The sequence below is a fragment of the Protomyctophum parallelum genome (assembly GCF_964188405.1).
Source record: "Protomyctophum parallelum genome assembly, chromosome: 3".
Lineage (NCBI taxonomy): Eukaryota > Metazoa > Chordata > Actinopteri > Myctophiformes > Myctophidae > Protomyctophum > Protomyctophum parallelum.
In genome coordinates, this window is record NC_139698.1 from 20,543,780 (window position 1) to 20,565,211 (window position 21,432).

The following is a 21,432-nucleotide window of genomic DNA, read 5'->3' on the forward strand; positions in this document are numbered from 1 at the left end:
TTTTTCTATATGTCATGCTGTTTATGAAAAATCGTGAAAATGTGGCACAAATCTTTGAATATATATTCTTTCAGAGCGATTTTTTTTTAACTCAAATCTTTGCTTCTGGGGGAGGTCCCTGGAACAACATATTTTCAGATGGGGGGTCGGCGGCCAATTACATATATTTTTGGGGGTCCTTGACATGAAAATGTTTGAGAACGACTGTGGATTTCGAAGGTATTTATAGAATCTGGTCTCAGGTCGAAATGGGTTAAGGGTTCTGGCACGTGCTGGGTGCAGATTCAAAGAAAAACGAAGAGAATAAAATCCGCACTCTCAGTAGTAGTAAGAGTCTCGTTTAATAACGATGACGAAGATTGGCAGCAGCTGTCAAATCAGACAAACGCGCTTCGGCGCGCAGGCCTTTCGTCGGTGTCAGAATTTATTCTCTTCCGTAACACGATAAGAACCTGCATCAGTACACATTTAAACACCAAGGTAACACCATTACGCTCAGTTCAATTAAACACCGTACGAAGATAACCTTACTGACGTTCAACAATGGATTTTATCGACGGTGTGTTAGTTCGAGACCTGAGTCTATGCTAAAGCTCATTCGTTTATTTGCGAAAGAGAGCAGTTTGTGTCAAAGAAAATCTATTTGCGATTCCTTTGGCGCAGTGTAAAATATCTTTGAAACGGGACGACTGATCTATAATTACAGTAATTATGTGAAATCAGTCAAGGTGTTAATTTATTTATCAAGTATTGCTATGCATTATTGTACATTGTACTGTTCTTACACGTATTTTACATTTCCTGTTAGGTTTCAGATGAACTAACTAACCTCTCAGCCCCTCTCAGCTGCTCAACGGTGATGTTTAGACCAGTAAACATCATAGTTTCAGCTGGTATCCCCCCCTCCCGGGAAATGACTCCTTTTCAACTGGATCATTTCACTGGGAAACGATTCCTGTTCAGCTGATACTTATACAGGGATAAACTCGTAAAATTGGAAAACGTTAATTTGGTTGATTATTTTTCCCCTTCAATAAAGCCAATTGGTGTTATATTTTATATCGTTGGGGAAGCCTGATTCAAAAGAAAGCAGACCTACAAGCTCGTAGCGCGCCACTCAATAGCTACATTATATCATAATGTTTAATCCATTTAGGCCTGACCTCGAAATAAATAAATAGAGATCTAAATCCTCCAGTTTTCTGAAATCAATATTTTCACGATTTTTCAAAAATAGCAGACCTACAAGCCTTGTAGATCTGCTATTTTTCAATAGCTAATATATAACATAATGTTTAAAACACCAAAATGGGATAATTGACCGAAATGTCTAAACGTGCACGTCAGTTGAACAGGCGTTGTTGCCAGGTCCCTTGTGTAAAAACAACAACAACCCCCTTTAACATCAGCATCTCCCGGGCTACACTTCATTACCTGCTGGGGAGGAGAGAGGTTCATCTAAGCTCTTAATCGTTGGATATGCAGGTTATAGCTTTCCCCACACATTCTTCGAATAGTAGTTCACCCAAAAATGTAGTCCCTTCAAACAAGCTGCAACCATACAGTCAGGTGTCCGACTTAAAGGTGATTTGCTGAGCTCAGTGTATTTGTAGATCTGATATTTTTCGCTATTTGTCATACAACATGAATAGCTCCCCTGCTGTCCCATTGAAAATACCATACGACATACGTTCTCAATAGCACATAATAACTGTTTTCCCGAAAATATACAAATGAGCCCACCGATTTTTACTCGTATGCGCTGCCGACACGATGCTAAGATGACCCTATGGTATTTTCAATAGAAAACATACTTCCCGTGACCCCAGCCAGGGCAGGGATATCGGAGTGACGCCAGGACTCGATACTCTAGTCTTAATAAGTATTCTTCAGTGATTCGAAACATCTCTGCGTCAGTACTAGGAAGTGGAACTCTCCATTGTAACCCACCCTCATAACCTGCGTGCTCTCCTCAACACGAGAGAGGCCAGGAAGTGGAGCATTTTAATGTGTCTCATTGAATTATAGGAGGTGAAGGAAGGGTTGGCGACGTGTTGGTGTGCTGAGGGTTTTTTTTACTGACCATCCTGTTATTCTGTCATACAGGTTCTGGGGATTAAAGTAGAGACCAAGGTATCGTTCACCACAGGAAAGCTGGGACTGTCAGTCGCTTCGCTTTGTTTCCCTGTGTCTACCGTAATTACCCCCCCTCTCTCTCTCTCCTTCTGTCAATGCTTCTTTGTTGTGTCTCTCTCTCATACTCCTGACTCTCTCTCTCTGTGTGTGTCTTGGTCTTGGTCTGTCTGTTATATAAACCTTTTCTCCACCACTCTCTCTCTGTCTGTCTCTGATGAATACTCACAATTTACAGCTTGACATTAACATTAACTTTGTCCTCACTGGTCTGAACCTTAAAACGTATATTTCACGTCGGAAGAACATTTTCATATTCACTGAGTTCATGAATAGTTGACTATCAGTGTTGGCCTTTATAGAAACCCAACATTAGTATAATATAGTCTTGTTTTTAACCCATTTAGGCCTGGCCTCAAAATTTAAAAAAAATCTTCTAAATCCTCCAATTTTCTGAAATAAATATTTTCACGAATTTTCAAAAATAGCAGACCTACAAGCTCGTAGCGTGCCACTCAGTGGCTCGCTATGAGCTTGTAGATCTTCTATTTTTCAACAGCTAAATTATAACAATGTTTAAAACACCAAAAGGGGTTCCAGCCATATTTCTTAGTGATTATTACCCCCCCCCCCCCCCTGCAATTACTCACCAAGATTACTTATGTTAGAGTTCACATGGAGTTGCGCGTGAGTGAAAGAGGTTCCTCCGAAGTGAAATGTAGTATTTATGGACGACTTCACTGAATGGCCGAGGCAGATCTTACTGTTTCCTGTTCCTGTTGTCATGGGTTCTATAATTCTAATCGGGACACTGAAGCAGCTCTCTGTCAGTCAGAACACACACTGGGCTCCATGGAATATTATAACCCCTTGAGCATGTCATCAACCATCTCTTGGCATTATCTTGCGTTATTTTCTGTCAATTCTGTTTCTGTTTGTTTGGGATATTATCCCCAATCTCTGCACAATCGAGTGATCTCTTGGGTAGTTGACTGACTCCCCATCCAGATTATTCTTTGAACAAACACAATTGTTGGTGTTGAAAAGAGGCTTTTTGTAAATCTTTCACTAACTCAGTGGTTCTCAACTCCAGTAGCGGTGCGGCAGTTGATTGGACTAATCGATTTAATCAAAACTATTTTAACAATTTTATTGTATTAAGTTAACCTCTTTAAACCTGGAATACCTAGTCAATAATAGAGGCAAAGAATGTCCTAAATCAGTGACAATAGATTATTGACAGTGTTGTGATCTTGTTGATACAGTAGGTTACCTTAGCTGCTGTTGTGCAAAAATGTTGTACAACAAAGTATAAAATACTTAAGTGCTTAGTCAGACTGATTGCTTTCACTGATTATAAAGAAACACTTTTTTTTCTCTTCGATTCATTGATATAATATTTATCTAATAGAAATGACTTGCTCATAGTCAATTATTCGACGGAAATTGCAATTGATAGAATAATCTTAAGGAGATAACAATCAAATAGTCGCAGCCCTAAAACTCAACTACTGGTGTTTTCGTTTCAACTCTTATTGATGGGATGGACTCGCCGTGGTGACTTGAGTCGTGTCGTGGCCGCTTCCCTCAAGTTGAAAACCACTGTTGCTAAATGCTACAACGGCACCTCGCTTATACGAGGAGCAGGCCTCCAGGTCTGACCCGTCTACTCTCAAGGCCTATTCATAGTCTGGATCTTCGGTGGTGAGGTGACCACCGCTCGTGACCACCGCTCCGGTGGTGAGGTGACCACCACTCGTGACCACCGCTCCGGTGGTGAGGTGACCACCACTCGTGACCACCGCTCCGGTGGTGAGGTGACCACCACTCGTGACCACCGCTCCGGTGGTGAGGTGACCACCGCTCGTGACCACCGCTCCGGTGAAGAGCAAACCACCGCTCTCCCCCAGCCCTTCGCTCTGTTTTTACTCACCACCGCTCCACGTTATGACAGCTCCGGTGGTCACCTCACCACCCGAGCGGTGGTCACGTCACCACCAATAAATCCAGACTATGAATAACGCTTTAGACTGGTAGGCGGTCTACTCTACCGTTGAACCAATCTGCTTTCTCTTTTCCAATCAGTCGCGCACCTCTTTGACTTCAGACATGCTCTGCCTCCTGTCACCTCACCTGTCGGATCAACCTGCTGTACTGTTTACAAACTCACCGCCCGCCCCCGGTGTCGATGAAAAATGATTGATCCGGCGCTGACCAGCTAGCTGACTTGATTTGGTTTTTTAATGGTAGCAGCGAATGGTTGTTTGTGCTTGTGCTGTGCTGCGTTGTTGTGTATAGAGTTGCATCAGTTTTTTAAAGACGGCTGTAGTTGCACACGGTGGTTTGCTGTAACACACTATGCATTCCTGTTCAGTTTGGAAAACTTGATTAACATAATTCTACATGATTCACTTTTCCCTCGACCAGCCTAAGGATCTGTCGCACGTGTTCTTCTGTCACGTTCTGTCCACGTGTGTGTGTGTGTGTGTGTGTGTGTGTGTGTGTGTGTGTGTGTGTGTGTGTGTGTGTGTGTGTGTGTGTGTGTGTGCCTGTGTGTGTGTGTGTGTGTGTGTGTGTGTGTGTGTGTGTGTGTGTGTGTTGGTACCGTGCTACAGGACCTGACCATGAAGTTGAGTTTGATTCAGAGTGTCGGGCTCATTGCCAGAGCCATCAAGGAATGTGTGAAGAGACAAGGCTACGTGTTCTCTCGCAAACAGGAGCTGACGTCTGTCATGCTGGTAAGTAGCACAAACCTCGCTTGTCGGCTTTTAGTTTTAGTGTGTTAGTCTGGTTTTAGTCGACCAAATGTGAGATTTTAGTCTACTCTTTAGTCGTTTCGGCGGGCCTCGGTGCCATCGTAATGGCTGATTTTACACTTGCTGAAAATAGCCGATCTACAAGCTCACGCCATTATAAATCTTATAACCATGGTTATGAGATTTATAACGCCAAGAGTGTATGCGCGTCACATCATCATACCTGGAAAGGGGAAGTTATGTGGGAAGTCCTACTGAGTGGCAAAGCCCTGTACATCCAAACAGAGAAGTCCTTTACATTAAAACTCACTTTGCCACTCACTTTATGCATGTGCACTACCCTCTATAACCAAGTTATCTTTTGTCAAACCACCTCATTTACCAGTTTGTTAATTACAAATACAGTATGTTCATAGTATTCTTTAAATAAACATTGAACAAAAAAAAAGAGGATTGAGTGAGTAGCCGTAAATCCTAAAGAGCTGTGTCGTGTTGGCCGTCAGGACTTCATCAAAGCAGAGCCAGCGGACGCCATGAAGACTCCTGTACGCCATAGAGTGATGACCGCCTGTGCCAACCTCATGTATCCTTTACCCGTGAAACAACTGCTTGAGAAGGTGGGCCAGAATGGTCAAATACATGTGGTCAATGTGAGCGTTAATATATATATATAGTGCCTTCATCCACAGTGCTTTACAATGTACGTTATTATTACATTCACACACCGATGGCAGAGGAAACCATGCAAGGCACCAACCTGCTCATCGGGAACAATTGACCAAACTGCTATGGTCCAATCACAGATAAGCAATAACATGGGCTATAGACAAACCTCTCCACCAATAGTTTTCCTATATGATAAAACATTGTTTTAAAAAAGAAATTCCACACACATATTTTTGGTGGAGATTTTGAAGGTTTGTTTCCAAAAAATGAACCAGTATTTAATGTGTAAAATCCATGATGTTTAAATTGGAACGAATGAGCCCGGCTGGAAAGTGTCCAAGTGGGAGAGGGTGGGGCTTAGCTAAAGGTCTAATTAGGGGTTTCCGCGTCTTGCTCAAGGACACTTCGGCGCTAACTCTGGGGGAGCCCACATGGGATCGAACTGGGAACCTTGTGTGTTAATGTATCAAAAGTGGTACATCCAACCAGACGTCTCTGTGGCTGTGGCAAGCCTGAGACCACTCCCACGTTTGACCCCTTGACCTTTGGCGCTCCGCCTCCAGCCCCCTGGACCCCCCGCTGAGCGAGAGCGAGACCTTTGACCTGCTGAAGGTGTGCGTGAACAGCGTGTTCTCCCTGCCTCCGGAGACGCACACGCCGGAGAAGGTCAAGGACGAGGAGATAATGGACCCCAAGCAGAGGGAGGTGAGGGCACACGCGCACGCACGCACGCACACACATACACACACACGCACGCACGCACGCACACACACACACACACCGGAGAAGGTCAAGGACGAGGAGATAATGGACCCCAAGCAGAGGGAAGTGAGGACACAACGCATGCACACGGCACGCACGCACACACACACGCGCGCACACGGCGCGCACACACACGCACGCACGCACACCGGAGAAGCATAAAGATGAGTTGAAAATGGACCCCAAGCTGAAAGAGAAATGTTTTCAATTTGTCAAATAATAATCTAGGAAAAGAAAAATATGTTTTAAATCATTTTAAATAAACATAAAAATGTGTCCGTGAGTGACCCACACATGGGTCCCCGACCCAGTGTGTGTGTGTGTGTGGGAGCCAGTATGTATAGACAAGCCAAATTATTCCATTCTGAACGGGAACCCCTATTGGTGTTGGCATTATGTTATGCTTTAGCTATTGAAAAATAGCAGATCTACAAGCTCATATCGCGCCACCGAGTGGCACGCTACGAGCTTGTAGGTCTGCTATTTTAGAAAAATCGAAGAACGACTGACATAGAAACATAGCTTTTTCAGAAAACTGTCAGGATGTTAGAAGACAAGACATTTTTTTAAATCTGATCTCAGGTCAGAATGGGTTAAAAATGGACCCCAAGCAGAGAGAGAAATGTTTTTTGACAAATAATAATCTAGGAAATCTAGGAATAATCTAGGGAAAAAAATAAATACGTTTTTAAATCATTTTAAATAAATGTCCGTGAGTGACCCACAAATGTGTCCCCGACCCAGTGTGTGTGCCGTGGGAGCCAGTATGTATAGACAAACCAAATTAAACGAGTCAAACTGTCTCTTCTCGTCATTCTTTGCATCCAGGCGTTATACAGGGACACCTTCGCTGCACTGCAGGAGCTGCTGAAGAGCGTCCTGGCCAAAGACCCCACGCCCGATGGCCTGCAGAGCATCTTCAAGGTATACCGTCGCTCAAAAAGAAACAATACCTGGACAGGAGAAAAGTTGACGTGTACAATACAGTAATGTGGAATCATAAAATAGCTTTAATTCAAACTTTTGCAAGCCATACAATGTTATATGTTGTTGTTTTTGAGTGGTGCAACCACTCCAATGAACAGCAATGTCCGTGTTCACCTATGTGTTCATCTATCTATGTGTTGGTCAGAGAGAGAGAGGCACCACTCGGTTCACAGTACACAGGTGTGATTTCTTTGTATGGCGTGAATGCCAACCCTTGGGCTCTGTCCCGTGTGTGTGTGTGTGTGTGTGTGTAGCACGTGGAGTCATGGTTGAGTTCATCCCTGGACCATGAGCGAGAGAGGGCCGTCCGAACCACCGCCAACATGCTGAAATACTACCTGGAAACGATCACCGTCAAGGTACTCTCTCACACTCAGTCTCTCTCTCTCTCTCTCTCTCTCTCTCAACGACCTCTGCATCCACGGGATGCACTGCTGTACTACTTTTTATTCTAGTTTATTTTGCTAGCTTTATTCATAATAATCATTTCTTCTTTGTTTTCTACATGAATATAACCACATTATAACCATATAAAATGAAATGGGAGTTAAATGCTGCAATTTGTAAAAGAAAAAAGGCAAAACATGACTCCTAACGTCGTTGAAATGTGAAATGTCCCTGGGACTCATCTAGATTAGAAGACCATCCCTGCCTCCCCGGGACTCATTACATTGAAAACCTATTTACATCACTGATTAATTAATTAATTAAGTATCTGCGTTACATTTTTGGTTTGTTTGTGAACTACATCTGTACCGTTGACTGTTCTGTGATACCATTTTTGTGCCGGTGTAGAACATGGTGTCCTTCATAACGTTGTGGGTTTTGTTGCCGGTGTAGAACATTGTGTCCTTCATAACGTTTTGGGTTTTGTTGCCGGTATAGAACACGGTGTCCTTCATAACGCTGTGGGTTTTGTTGCCGGTGTAGAACATGGTGTCCTTCATAACGTTGTGGGTTTTGTTGCCGGTGTAGAACACGGTGTCCTTCATAACGTTGTGGGTTTTGTTGCCGGTGTAGAACACGGTGTCCTTCATAACGTTGTGGGTTTTGTTGCCGGTGTAGAACATGGTGTCCTTCATAACGTTGTGGGTTTTGTTGCCGGTATAGAACATGGTGTCCTTAATAACGTTGTGGGTTTTGTTGCCGGTGTAGAACATGGTGTCCTTCATAACGTTGTGGGTTTTGTTGCCGGTGTAGAACATGGTGTCCTTCATAACGTTGTGGGTTTTGTTGCCGGTGTAGAACATGGTGTCCTTCATAACGTTGTGGGTTTTGTTGCCGGTGTAGAACATGGTGTCCTTCATAACGTTGTGGGTTTTGTTGCCGGTATAGAACATGGTGTCCTTCATAACGTTGTGGGTTTTGTTGCCGGTGTAGAACATGGTGTCCTTCATAACGTTGTGGGTTTTGTTGCCGGTGTAGAACATGGTGTCCTTCCACAACCTGGGAGCTCTGCTGGGTCGACTGGCTCCTCGCTGCACCGACCCACGCCACGATGTGCGCCTGGCAGCCGTCGACTCTATATACACCTTGCTGTATATACAGCTACGCTATGAGGGTAGGTACACACACACACACACACACACACACACACACCTGCACACACACACACACACACACACACACACACACACACACACACACACCACTTTGTACTGTATACAGCTAGAATATGAAGTTATTATACTGTACACATTTAAAAAGTGTAGTTTGTAGATATATTTTTTTAAAGTTGTGAAAGTTATTTTGTTATTGAGAAAAGCTAAAATACAAAAATAATATGGAGGAGGAGTTTAGGAGCATGAACACAAAACAAGCCTTCAATAAAGTCAAAATCCTTACTGGTGGTGAGACAAAACAAAAGAACTGTACAACTCCGGATCCTACCACCTTTGCAAACACCCTGAACACTTTCTACAAACGGTTTGACAGTCAAGACTACTCTGCTGCCTGTGAGGAACTGTTGGGAGCCCTCCCCTTTCAGGAGCCGCCACATCCCCCCTTCAACGAGGAGGATGTCCGACAGCTGCTGGCCAGGTGTAAGCCTGGCAAGGCGCCAGGGCCGGATGGCATCTCGGCAAAGGTGCTTAAGCTCTGCGCCATGGAGCTCTCCCCCATCCTTCACTCCATCTTTTGGGAGTCCTACAGGACAGCAGCCGTACCCACCCTCTGGAAAACATCCACCATCATACCAGTACCCAAGAAACCCCGCCCCTCAGAACCCAACCATTATAGACCCGTTGCACTAACCTCAATAATGATGAAATGCCTGGAAAAACTGATTCTGAACATCATTCTGCCAGCTGTCAGGTCACAGCTGGACCCTTTCCAGTTTGCCTATCGGGCCAAGAGGGGGACAGAGGATGCTGTGGCATGCCTCCTTCACTCCCTTCTCCAACACCTGGATTCATCCTCGGACAATTTTGCTTTCTTTTTGTTGACTTTAGTTCTGCCTTTAACACGATCCAACGCCATCATATGATCAAGAAACTGCATCAGCTCAACATCCCCCCACTTCTCATACACTGGACTCACAGCTTCCTGAGCAATAGACCACAAACAGTTAAAGTAGGTACATCATTTTCATCAACTGCCATCACCAACACAGGGGCCCCTCAAGGCTGTGTCCTCAGCCCCTTCCTCTACACTCTGTACACAAATGACTGTATTAGCCCCTCACCCACTAACATCACATACTTTAAATACTCTGATGACACTGCCATTCTCGGACTGCTCCATGACAATAACTCTATTACGGTCTATCAGAATACCATTTCTCATTTCACACAGTGGTGTACTGACAACTATCTAGAGTTGAATGTGGTCAAAACAAAAGAACTGGTCTTTGAAACAACAACCCACACTGGACTTAACCCACTCCTCATTAATGGTAAAACAATAGAACAGGTAGACAGCTTCACATATCTTGGACTCACACTGGACAATAGACTTAGGTTTGATCAACACATTACATCAATCCAGTCACGCTTTCAGCAAAGACTCCATGTAATCCGTAAATTAAGATCACTATCTGTTGCTCCTCATCTTTTGCTATTACTGTACAAAAGCATTATTCAACCCGTTCTGTTGTACTGTTCTGCATGTTTCTACACCATACTGTCCATGCCTAACAGGAACAAACTTTTCAGTATCACCCGTATTGCTTCCAAAATCATCGGACTTCCTACACCCACACTTTCTGATATGAACAATAACGCCATCACCCGACTAGCACTCTCGATATCAAATGACACTGATCATCCCCTGTATCGTTTCTTTAACCTCATGCCATCTGGACAAAGATACAGGACCTTGCCCTGGAAAAAGGTCCGTTTTAGTAGGAGTTTTGTCCCCTCAGCCATCGCGGCATTAAACAAACTGCCCCGCCGATAGGATGATTCTGTACACAGTGGGGAACTCATGTTTTGTTTTTTTTGTTTTGTCTTGGTGCTATGTGCTCTGTGTTGTTTTTGATGTGGGTGTTGAACTGTTGAACAGATTGTGAAGACAAATATCCTTCGGGACAATAAAGATTATTATTATTATTAAAATCAGGTGGTGCACACTATTATTTTGGGCTAGTAATCAAAGGAGCACCTGGCCATGTAGTTTGGCTGTCTCATCAAAATAAGAGCCACTTGTAATGATTAGTCAACGCTAGTTTTATTTCTAAGTCTACTTACATCTCATGTTCTTTTTGAATGCCTGCCGGCATTCTCTAAATCCCTGTCTCTCAGCTGGTGCACAAATTGCGCCTCCATGCCTTTTGATCTACCGCGCACCAAACGTTTTGACGACCACTGGCGCACCGCTTGTGTGCACCCGTGGATATAATCACACGTTTTGTTGCTTGTGAGGGTCGGGCTTATTCCAATTTTTTTGTTTGGGTAACAAATTGGCATATTTTTAATTCATCGTTTTAACATACAAGAAAGATCTGGTGGATTGAAGAGATGTTTTTCTTTTTTCATTCATTGCAAATGTATTCTCTCGATTCGCCACCAGATGGCGGGAAAGCATCATTATGCTGATTTTGGCTAAAATAGACAGATCTTCCTAAGTCACTTCCGGTTCAACGATCAACAACAACCTGTAGTATTTTGACCCTAGTCAATAGCTTGGCTGGTCCGGATTGCTAAGCTAATGCTATATTTTTCATAACTAAGTCAAATTTACCTCAAATCAACCCCAAAAGATCGCAAAATATCACATTTTTTACAGCGACGCACATAGAGACGGCGCGCGTGCACGATAGCACACGATCACGCGGATTTCGGCCGTTTTTTGGTAAATTACATCCAACATTAGTGATATTAGCGAAAAAATATAAATTTTTGCTCTTTTGACCCCGCGATAACTGATATTGATTGTCATTCCGTTTTTTTCCGTTAACGGGAGGTTTAGATTTTTCGATTAATTCCGTTTTTTCCGTGAATTGTAGGCCAAGGGTTAATGGAAGCATCATTTAATTTATTTGTGGTTGTTTCATTCTCGTTGTGCTTCTCAGAACCACTCTGTACCTACAGTAACATCAACCTGCTGTTCTAAGATGTGTAACTGTGATTTACAGGATTCTCTACAGACTATAAGGACGACTCTGTTGAGAGTCTGATGCCTCTGAGGAACGTTCTGGAAAACCCTGACTACACTGCTCTCTACAAGACCTGCTCTGACCTCACCAAGGTACGGCAGACACTGTCTTACGCCTAGACATTTTTTAACTATTTTGAAAAACATTTTTAAATAGCTGACCTACATCGACACGTCGTGAGCTTGCAGATCGTCCTTTGTGTTTGTGTTTTCTAATTTATGGCATTTCTTTGATTTTTCTTTTATTTCTTCATGAAACATTGAATTTTGTGACCCACAAATGGGTCCCGTCACAGTGTTTGGGAACCATCGGTTTTGACCAAAATGTTTAAAGTAATAAACTACTCTTGTAAGTGAAGACGGCGTGCATGCAGGACTTCCATTTTCTCGTTTCTTTATGCAAGCGCCATCGTTTTTCCATAGATAAAGAAAGAGAAGCGCAAGGGGAAGAGAGAGAAAGATAAATAATAATAATGAATTGCATTTTTATAACGCTTTGCTCTAAGCAACCAAAGCGCTTTACACTGGTTCGTTCATTCATACATTGGGGCAGCTCAGCGTCCTCACTTCCCACATTCACACACCGATGGTGGCGAGCTCGCACCGACCGACTCATTGGAGGCAACGTAGGGTTCAGTGTCTTTCCCAAGGACACTTCCACATGTGGACAGAAGGAGAAAGAAAACCGATGTAAATTAGGCCATTAAGCAACTAGTCGACTAGTTTACTAGACGACTAGTAAATCCACTAGTCGACCTTGCTTGTACTAAACTAGAAAAATATATATATTCTTTACATTTTTTACTTTTTTCCCGATTGTGTAGGCCTCAAGATCAGGTAGATTATAGTTATAGTCACCAATGTACACAGTTTTTAAATGTACAAATATTTATTTCCAAAACAAATATATATATATATATATATATATATATATATATATTTTTTTTTTAACATAATAGGTGGTTAAACAACTAGAAGTGAATGCCCTGATGTAAATACACATCATTGTCTATCTCTCTGACATGGCATGTACCGTAGAATGCAATAACTACAGATTAATGTAATTTGTGCATGTGTGTGCGTGTGTGTGTGTGTGTGTGTGTGTGTGTGTGTGTGTGTGTGTGTGTGTGTGTGTGCGTGTGTGTGTGTGTGTGTGTGTGTGAGCGTGCAGGTGATCAGTAAGCGTCTGCCCCAGCAGCAGGTGAGCACGTTGCTGTTCATGCTGTTTGAGGGCGTGGCTGACAGTCAGACCAACTGCTGCAGAGCCTCCACCGTCATCATCAACACTCTGATGAAGAACAGGGGGGCCGCGCTGCAGGACCTGGTATGAACACATTCTGACCTGAGATCAGATTCTAAAAAAATGTCTTCTACATGCTGACAGTTTTCATTCTGACTTGAGGTCAGATTCTAAAAAAATGTCTTCTATGTCAGTCGCTCTTCGATTTTTCGAAAATAGCAGACCTACAAGCTCGTAGCGCGCTATGAGCTTGTAGATCTGCTATTTTTCAATAGCTAAAGCATAGCATGATGCTAACACCAAAATGGGTTCCTGCCCAAAATGGGTTATAGCAGTGTATAGCAGCAAATATTGATTTTAGTTTTAGTCATAGTCTCTCTTCAATAGTTTTCATTTAGTTTCAGTCACATTTTAGTCACCCGGAATGTTTTAGTGTTAGTCTAGTTTTAGTCTACTAAATATCATAAATGTACAGTTGATGACTAAATGTACAGTTGATTTAGTCGACTAAAATGCATTTTTGGCGGGCCTCGATGCCGTCGTAATGACTGTTTTTACACTTGCTGAAAATAGCTGATCTACAGGCTGATCTAAGAGCTTGTAGATCTGCTATTTTCAGCATGCAACCAAGTGTAAAATGACTTATACTGGATCTCTTGTCCACTAGTCCCTTCCTAACATTTTAGTCTAGTTTTTATCGGTTGACAAAATTGTCAATATATTTAGTCTTAGGTTTAGTCATCATAGCTGAGTTTTTATTTAGTTTCCATTTAGTTTTCATCAGTGGAAAAAGGTAGTCGACAGACATTTTTCGTCATAGTTTTAGTCGACGAAAACAACACTGCTATAGCTAGGCATGTAACGATTCACTCAACTCACGATACGATTCGTATCATGATATGATTTTTCACGATATTAACAGTTTGACTGCGGAAAACGATTTATCAGACTTTTAATCAACCCCCCTTCACTGCCGAGATTGTTGTATTACCTTTAGAGCATACGCTCAATTATTTGGGCTTTTAATCCGCGAAAATCCAGCAAAAAAAGCTCCCCTGGTTTGTTGTGATCCGATCGTACCATCCACCATCTTGGTGCACCCGGAAGACGCACACAAGACCCGTCTCCATGAGGCGTTGTACCCCATTCAGTTGCATTGGCCTCAATTTCCCAGAAGCCCTAGCAGCCCACAGCATGTGACGATTTCCGGTTTTTTATCACAACAGATGCGCCTACTCTCTTTCTCCGCGGCGAAGAAGAATTTTCTTTTTTTTGTTTACATTACGGCGGATTAAACACATAAAACAAAACTCGCGTATGTCCGATATGGCAGCGACATTAACCTGGAGTAATCCATTCAAAGCACGGAAACTGTTAAAAAGTATATATATTTTAAAGAAAAATTACCGTTTATTTTATTTTATATCATTTATCTTCCCCCCTGAGAACTACATTGCAAAAGAAGTAGCATTACTTTTGACAGTGCAGAAACAAAATTGATGAGCATCAACGACCATCATCACCTGGGCACAGTCACAGACACACACAGCTCCCCTCTACAGTCACAGACACACATAGCTCCCCTCTACAGTCACAGACACACACAGCTCCCCTCTACAGTGCTCTACTACTGAAAGTGACTATCATTTCTCTCCAAAAGCACTTGAATATGATGGAATATGACTAAAGCTCACATTTCACATCACACTAGCCCGATTTTATCGTCGGGATTCAATATATATCGATATACGATATATCGTTACATGCCTACTTATAGCCACTGCCAGGAGAATATATAACCCATTTTTGTGGGCGGGAACCCCTTTTGTTTGTTTTAAAGCATTATGTTGTACTTTTAGCTGTTGAAAAATAGCAGATCTACAAACATGAAACATGAAAATGTTTGAGAACCACTGACATAGTGAGGTTTGTCATGAAACTGGATTTAGAAGCCATTTGAGTTATGGGCCGTGAATGAAGCGTGTTTTGACCAAAATCGCAATTTGGGAAAGCTGGAGGCAGATTTTTTTCACTTCCTGTTTTCCCGGTCGCCTAGCAACCCAGACCTATTCATACGGTGGTGAAGAGCGTGATCAAATAATAGATGAATAGAAGAACAAATTACGTCATTGGCACCGAGAGCCAGCGGAGAGAAAACGCGTCTAAACACATGTGTGTTCTCTAGGTTCCAGAGATGATGGAGGTGATTCACTTGCGTCTGCAGAGCATCACAGAGGAGCAGGTAATTAATTCACGTGTTAATTTTCATTCATTACACCATTACTGATTAGTCAAATATATTTAGTCCACAGCGATTGTGGCTCAGGAGGTAGAGCAGGTCGTCCACTGATCCATGGGTCGGCGGTTCGAATCCCGGCTCCTCCTGTCTACATGTCGAAGTGTCCTTGGGCAAGACAATGAACCCCTAATTGCTCCCGATGTGCTGGTTGGTACCTTGCATGGCTTCCGCCGCAATCGGTGTATGAATGGGTGAATGTAATGCACAATCTATGTAAAGCGCCTTGGATAAAAGCGCTATATAAATGCACCATTTACCATTTACCACAGCGCTGCCCTTGGATATGACACTTATGAGTCATAAATGACTTATTTGATGTCACTTGTGAATTGATTTTGAGGAACCTTGTATGTGTTACTGTGTTACTAAAACTGCTGGCTCTCTCTATGTCCAGGTGAGAGTGGCCGTGGGACAGACCGTTCTCATCCTGGCCACTCAGCATCTACCAACTGTCTTCAATACGCTCATCAATCAGCCACTGCCTTACGACAGGTAATCAATACGCTGACCAATCAGCTTCTGCCTTATGACAGGTAATCAATACTCTGATCAATCAGCCACTGCCTTATGACAGGTAATCAATACGCTGACCAATCAGCCACTGCCTTATGACAGGTAATCAATACGCTGATCAATCAGCCACTGCCTTATGACAGGTAATCAATACGCTGATCAATCAGCCACTGCCTTATGACAGGTAATCTATACGCTGACCAATCAGCCACTGCCTTATGACAGGTAATCAATACGCTGACCAATCAGCCACTGCCTTATGACAGGTAATCAATACACTGATCAATCAGCCACTGCCTTACGACAGGTAATCAATACGCTGACCAATCAGCCACTGCCTTACGACAGGTAATCAATACGCTGACCAATCAGCCACTGCCTATGACAGGTAGTCATCACACACACACTACTCTAACCAATCAACCACTGGCTCATATATATATAATTTATACCTTTATTGAAAGGATAAGCCCCTTGAGATGTCACATCTCATTTTAGAGGGGGTCCTCAACACAGATACATTGTGCAATACAGCTCACAAAACAATACAACAGTACAACCATACACACAGACAGGACAGAACAAAAGCTCTCCCAAAGATAGCTCCCGCACCCCCACTGTTTCAACCCTAAATAGCAGAGTTCATATGGGGGAAAAATATACCCATTGCACAATAAGACCATGTTATTAGGCAAAAAAACTAAACATAAACAAACAAGCAATACCAGCATGCATAATGTGATAATCATGACAGGTACACAACTGCTAGAATCAGTACATAACAAACCCTATCTACCCCTTTGAAGAATTGAGTATATGATATGAAGGACACCAATGGAAACAACAAGCCATAGTCAGTGCTTTCTTGGGCTTTAAATCGCCTTAAAGCAGACCTTGTATTGAACTGTACTTTTCCTGTGCTTTTTGTCTGCAAACTGTATTCAATAAATATGTACGGCATTCATTCAGTAAATCAATTCGGCTGGTTCTGCACCAGAGAACATAGATTTCTGGAAGTATTTGACGTGTGTGTGTGGGTGTGTGTGTGTGTGTGTGTGTGTCCAGTTGGAGCAGTGAGATGTGGCTGGCTCTGGGCTCGGACCCCATGGTGTCCACCAACATCATGGAGATGGTGATGGAGAAGCTGGCCGTCATGGCGCCCTACATGGACAAGAAGGACTCCATGATGAGGACGGGCAAGGTGGCCACGGGTCCCCCACTGGCTGTACGTCACACACACACACACACAGTCACTCACACACAGTCACACACACACAGTCACACACACACACACACACACACACACACACACACACACACACACACACACACACACACACACACACACACACACACACACACACACACACACACAGTCTCACACACACACACAGTCACACACACAGTCACACACACTAGTGGTGGGCAAAACGGTTAACCCATTCTGACCTGAGATCAGATTCTAAAAATGTCTGTTTGAAAATGACAGTTTTCTGAAAAAGCCACGTTTCTATGTCAGTCGTTCTTCGATTTTTCAAAAATGGCAGACCTACAAGCTCGTAGCGCGCCACTCGGTGGCGCGCTATGAGCTTGTAGATCTGCTATTTTTCAATAGCTAAAGCATAACATAATGTTTTTTCAGTGAACGGACGATTTCGTTCATGCTCACGGCAACGATCCGTTCAAATCAGAGATACGCCGATCTATCGGTGGCCGCCCCGATTAAAATCGGGCGTTCACCACTGATACGATCGGTCGTGCGAAATTCGCCGATCCGCAAATCCGATCAAAAAAAGCGAAAAAGCTGTGCCGTTTACATCCAAAATAATGTGTCACAGCCTCGGCAGCTCCTCCTCCCCCGCAAGCATCAGCATGCGTTCTCTCCTCTCGTTGCGCACGGATGCAATTACGGAGTTGACGACTTCATACATACTGTAGGTTCCAAAGCCCGTGAAGCAGTAAGCTTGACTCCAAAACAATTATCCACGTCCACACGTCCATAGTAGTTTAACGTTTTACTTGACAGAAAGTGTACAGAACAACAAACAACATGTGATACAAAAAAAGGTGTCCAAAAACGATTCTAAAATGGTCTAGTATGGTTTCTGAAGTGTCTTAATATTTTCCAACGTGGTTTAGTATTTCCAAAGTGGGTCAAAAAACTGTAGCTGCTCTCAGGCTTCCAGCTCTGAACTAACTATAAAAACCTGCTGGACACAGCTGCTGATAATGCACACTGAATTAACTGGCTTCTGCTCCAATAGGCGGAATTCTTAATTGGCTCTATTGACTCAGTTAAGACTCAGGCTGCACAAAATGTGTAATCAAGAAATGTCCTTCAATATAGTACACACAATAAAATAAGTCAAATACACTCAATACACATTTTCTCACAAGTATGGCTCTCACACATACAAAAAAATTTCCACAGTTCACACGGATGACATTCCGACTTGTATCTCTCCGTTGGCTTTTGTCGTTTCAGTTTCACCTCGTTGAAAAACACTGTATACCGACCTCACCGTATACCCGTATGCGTGCGTCTCTCTCTCTCTCTCTCTCTCTCTCTCTCCCTGCCAGATGACGTGCGGCCTGAGGGAGCTGATGCTCAACGGTCAGAGTCAGGACGCGGCGGTCAGCCTCTTCCCCCAGCTGTTCTCCTGTCTGACCGTCAGGCTGGGCGCCAGCGTGGGCGTGTCCCCGCCCAAAGACCCCCACGTCAGACACAGCCCCACCATCCACGTGGCGGGGTACGCGTCACCGTATACTAGCCCCATTCTGACCCGAGATCAGATTCTAAAAAAAATGTCTTCTATACATCCTGACAGTTTTCTGAAAGAGCTATGTTTCTATGTCGGTCGTTCTTCGGTTTAAAAAAAAATAGCAGATCTACAAGCTCATAGCGCGCCACCGAGTGGCGCGCTACGAGCTTGTAGGTCTGCTATTTTTCAATAGCTAAAGCATAGCATGATGCTAACACCAAAATGGGTTCCCGACCACGTAGCAGGGTATGTATAGAGCGTCGCAGTCCCGCCACCCTCGAGAGACCCCTGAAAAAAAAAAATCCCCGTTCATTTTCGTCATCGACTTTTCAGAAAGTATTTTATTTAAAGACGTTTATACCCCGCGTACAAAGCCAACTCTTTGTCGTGGCAAATCATGACGACAAACGCAATTCTTCGGGCTGAACAAGTAATTAGAAAGAAGAAGAAAACGGCGGGTTACAACACTTTTTTGTTGTTGTTTTTCTTTCATTGTAATTATTTGTTTGCTTCATCAGGATGATATCGTTACGTCATGTTGTAGTCATTGTTTTGTAGTCATCAGGATGATATCGTTACGTCATGTTTGTAGTCATTGTTTTGTAGTCATCAGGATGATATCGTTACGTCATGTTGTAGTCATTGTTTTGTAGTCATTAGGATGATATCGTTACGTCATGGTTGTAGTCATTGTTTTGTAGTCATCAGGATGATATCGTTACGTCATGTTTGTAGTCATTGTTTTGTAGTCATCAGGATGATATCGTTACGTCATGTTTGTAGTCATTGTTTTGTAGTCATCAGGATGATATCGTTACGTCATGTTGTAGTCATTGTTTTGTAGTCATCAGGATGATATCGTTACGTCAGTTTGTAGTCATTGTTTTGTAGTCATCAGGATGATATCGTTACGTCATGTTTGTAGTCATTGTTTTGTAGTCGACAGGCAGGAACAATCAAACGGAACTTCCTTGTCCCTCAAACAGGAAGAATAACAATAAAAGCTCTCGTAGCTTTTATTGAGAAAAATCGGTTTGAGGGGGAAAAGGAAGTTCCGGAAGATTGCTGACTACAAAACAAAAACAATACTACAACATGACGTATATAGTGATATCATCCGCTCCCGACTACTAGACACAGCACCACCCTCCTAGCAGTAGTTTAACCACGTGTGTGTGTGTGTGTGTGTGTGTGTGTGTGTGTGTGTGTGTGTGTGTGTGTGTGTGTGTGTGTGTGTGTGTGTGTGTGTGTGTGTGTGTGTGTGTGTGTGTGTGTGTGTGTGTGTGTGTGTGTGTGTGTGTGTGTGTGTGTGTGTGTGTGTGTGTGTGTGCGCGCGCAGCATGGCGGTGGATGCGCTGCGTGTTCTGCTGGCGAGGGCCCAGCTGGACGAGGTGGTGAGAACGTTGGACCAGGAGAACGCCTGGGAGGACATGAAGGAGTACAACACGCACACGCACGGCGTGACCCTGCTGGCCAGGTGCACGCACACACACACACACACACACATACACAGGCGGTTTTGCGAGACATGCGATGGACGGGTCACAGATGGACACTGATATGTATAGGCACACATGCACACACAGAGTTGCGGAATTTATAGTTGGACGCGGTATAGATTATAGTACAGATTCCCATTATGAAATGTGGGGGGGGGAGGGGCGGCTGTTAAAAGTAGCCAAAAACGTCAAGACGTCTAATTGACGTCTTTGTTTTTATTCTTAATTTTCTTTTTTTTTTTCATCCATATTTTGAAAATTCCTCTAATCTGGTGTACAGGTGATGACATGCACATGACATGCATAATAGAATTACAATTTCTTTCTTTCTTTATAATGGGAGAATTGGCACTCAGGGCCTAAACTGGTGACCACCAGGTGGTGCTGAAAGAGTTTTAAAAAGCCTTTCACTTCATCCAGCTTTGTTCATTGCTTTGTAAATCATTGAATGGATTAGCCCATTTTGGGCGCGGGAACCCCTTTTGGTGTTTTAACTAAGCACTATGTTATACTTTAGCTATTGAAAAATCGTAAAAAATGCGGCGCAAATCTTTGAAGATATATTCTTTCAGAGCGAACGTTTTTTCTTATTTCGACGTCAGTCCTAAATGGGTTAGGGCCAAAATACATTTCTCATGAATATGAAATTAAAATGAAATAAGAAGAAACTCTCCTTCATGCCCATGCCACTGAAATGGGTCTAAATATTATAATGGACTCCTATCTGGGTGTGTTTATCAGAAGGAGCGCGTGTTCACACAGTGTACGTGACTTTGGTCTCGTGTTAATTCACTTGACTAAGGGCCGATTCATACTCCTATTTTAGAGCCGGATAAAAGTCGGTTCGGCGCTGTAGAGCCTACAATGTGACGTCATTTGAGGTTCAGGGGGGTGGGTACCGTCCTAAAGTCGGCTCTTCGGTGCTACTGAAGATTTCTGACGAGCCGAAATCATTTCGGCACAGCGGGAAAATAGGAGTATGAATCGGCCCTAAGACTAAAAGACTACGGTTTTTGATATTTAGTCGACTAAGACTAGACTTTCATCATGCTATGCTTTAGCTATTGAAAAATAGCAGATCTACAAGCTCATAACACGCCACCGAGTGGCGCGTTACGAGCTTGTAGGTCTGCTATTTTCGAAAAACCGAAGAGCGACTGACACAGAAACCGAATTTGCTGTAACGATTCTTTGTTCCTCCTCCTCCTCCCCCTCGGCGCAG

General features: G+C 43.3%; 1 protein-coding gene across 4 annotated transcripts in view; it reads left to right on the plus strand.

Moving 5' to 3' along the window:
• The window catches only part of mroh1 (maestro heat-like repeat family member 1), a 75,003-nt gene that overhangs the window by 42,225 nt on the left and 11,346 nt on the right, over window positions 1-21,432 (plus strand). For 2 of the 4 annotated variants that reach the window (XM_083760375.1, XM_083760376.1), the window contains exons 24-37: window positions 2,107-2,196; window positions 4,749-4,871; window positions 5,393-5,472; window positions 6,119-6,260; window positions 7,146-7,241; window positions 7,559-7,663; window positions 8,730-8,865; window positions 11,878-11,990; window positions 13,069-13,221; window positions 15,323-15,379; window positions 15,831-15,928; window positions 17,015-17,174; window positions 18,530-18,699; window positions 20,051-20,188. In XM_083760375.1, coding sequence (XP_083616501.1) covers window positions 2,107-2,196; window positions 4,749-4,871; window positions 5,393-5,472; window positions 6,119-6,260; window positions 7,146-7,241; window positions 7,559-7,663; window positions 8,730-8,865; window positions 11,878-11,990; window positions 13,069-13,221; window positions 15,323-15,379; window positions 15,831-15,928; window positions 17,015-17,174; window positions 18,530-18,699; window positions 20,051-20,188 — 1,661 coding nt within the window. The remainder of the gene's footprint in view (window positions 1-2,106; window positions 2,197-4,748; window positions 4,872-5,392; window positions 5,473-6,118; window positions 6,261-7,145; window positions 7,242-7,558; window positions 7,664-8,729; window positions 8,866-11,877; window positions 11,991-13,068; window positions 13,222-15,322; window positions 15,380-15,830; window positions 15,929-17,014; window positions 17,175-18,529; window positions 18,700-20,050; window positions 20,189-21,432) is intronic. The other 2 variants (XM_083760377.1, XM_083760378.1) reach the window with 2 other exon arrangements.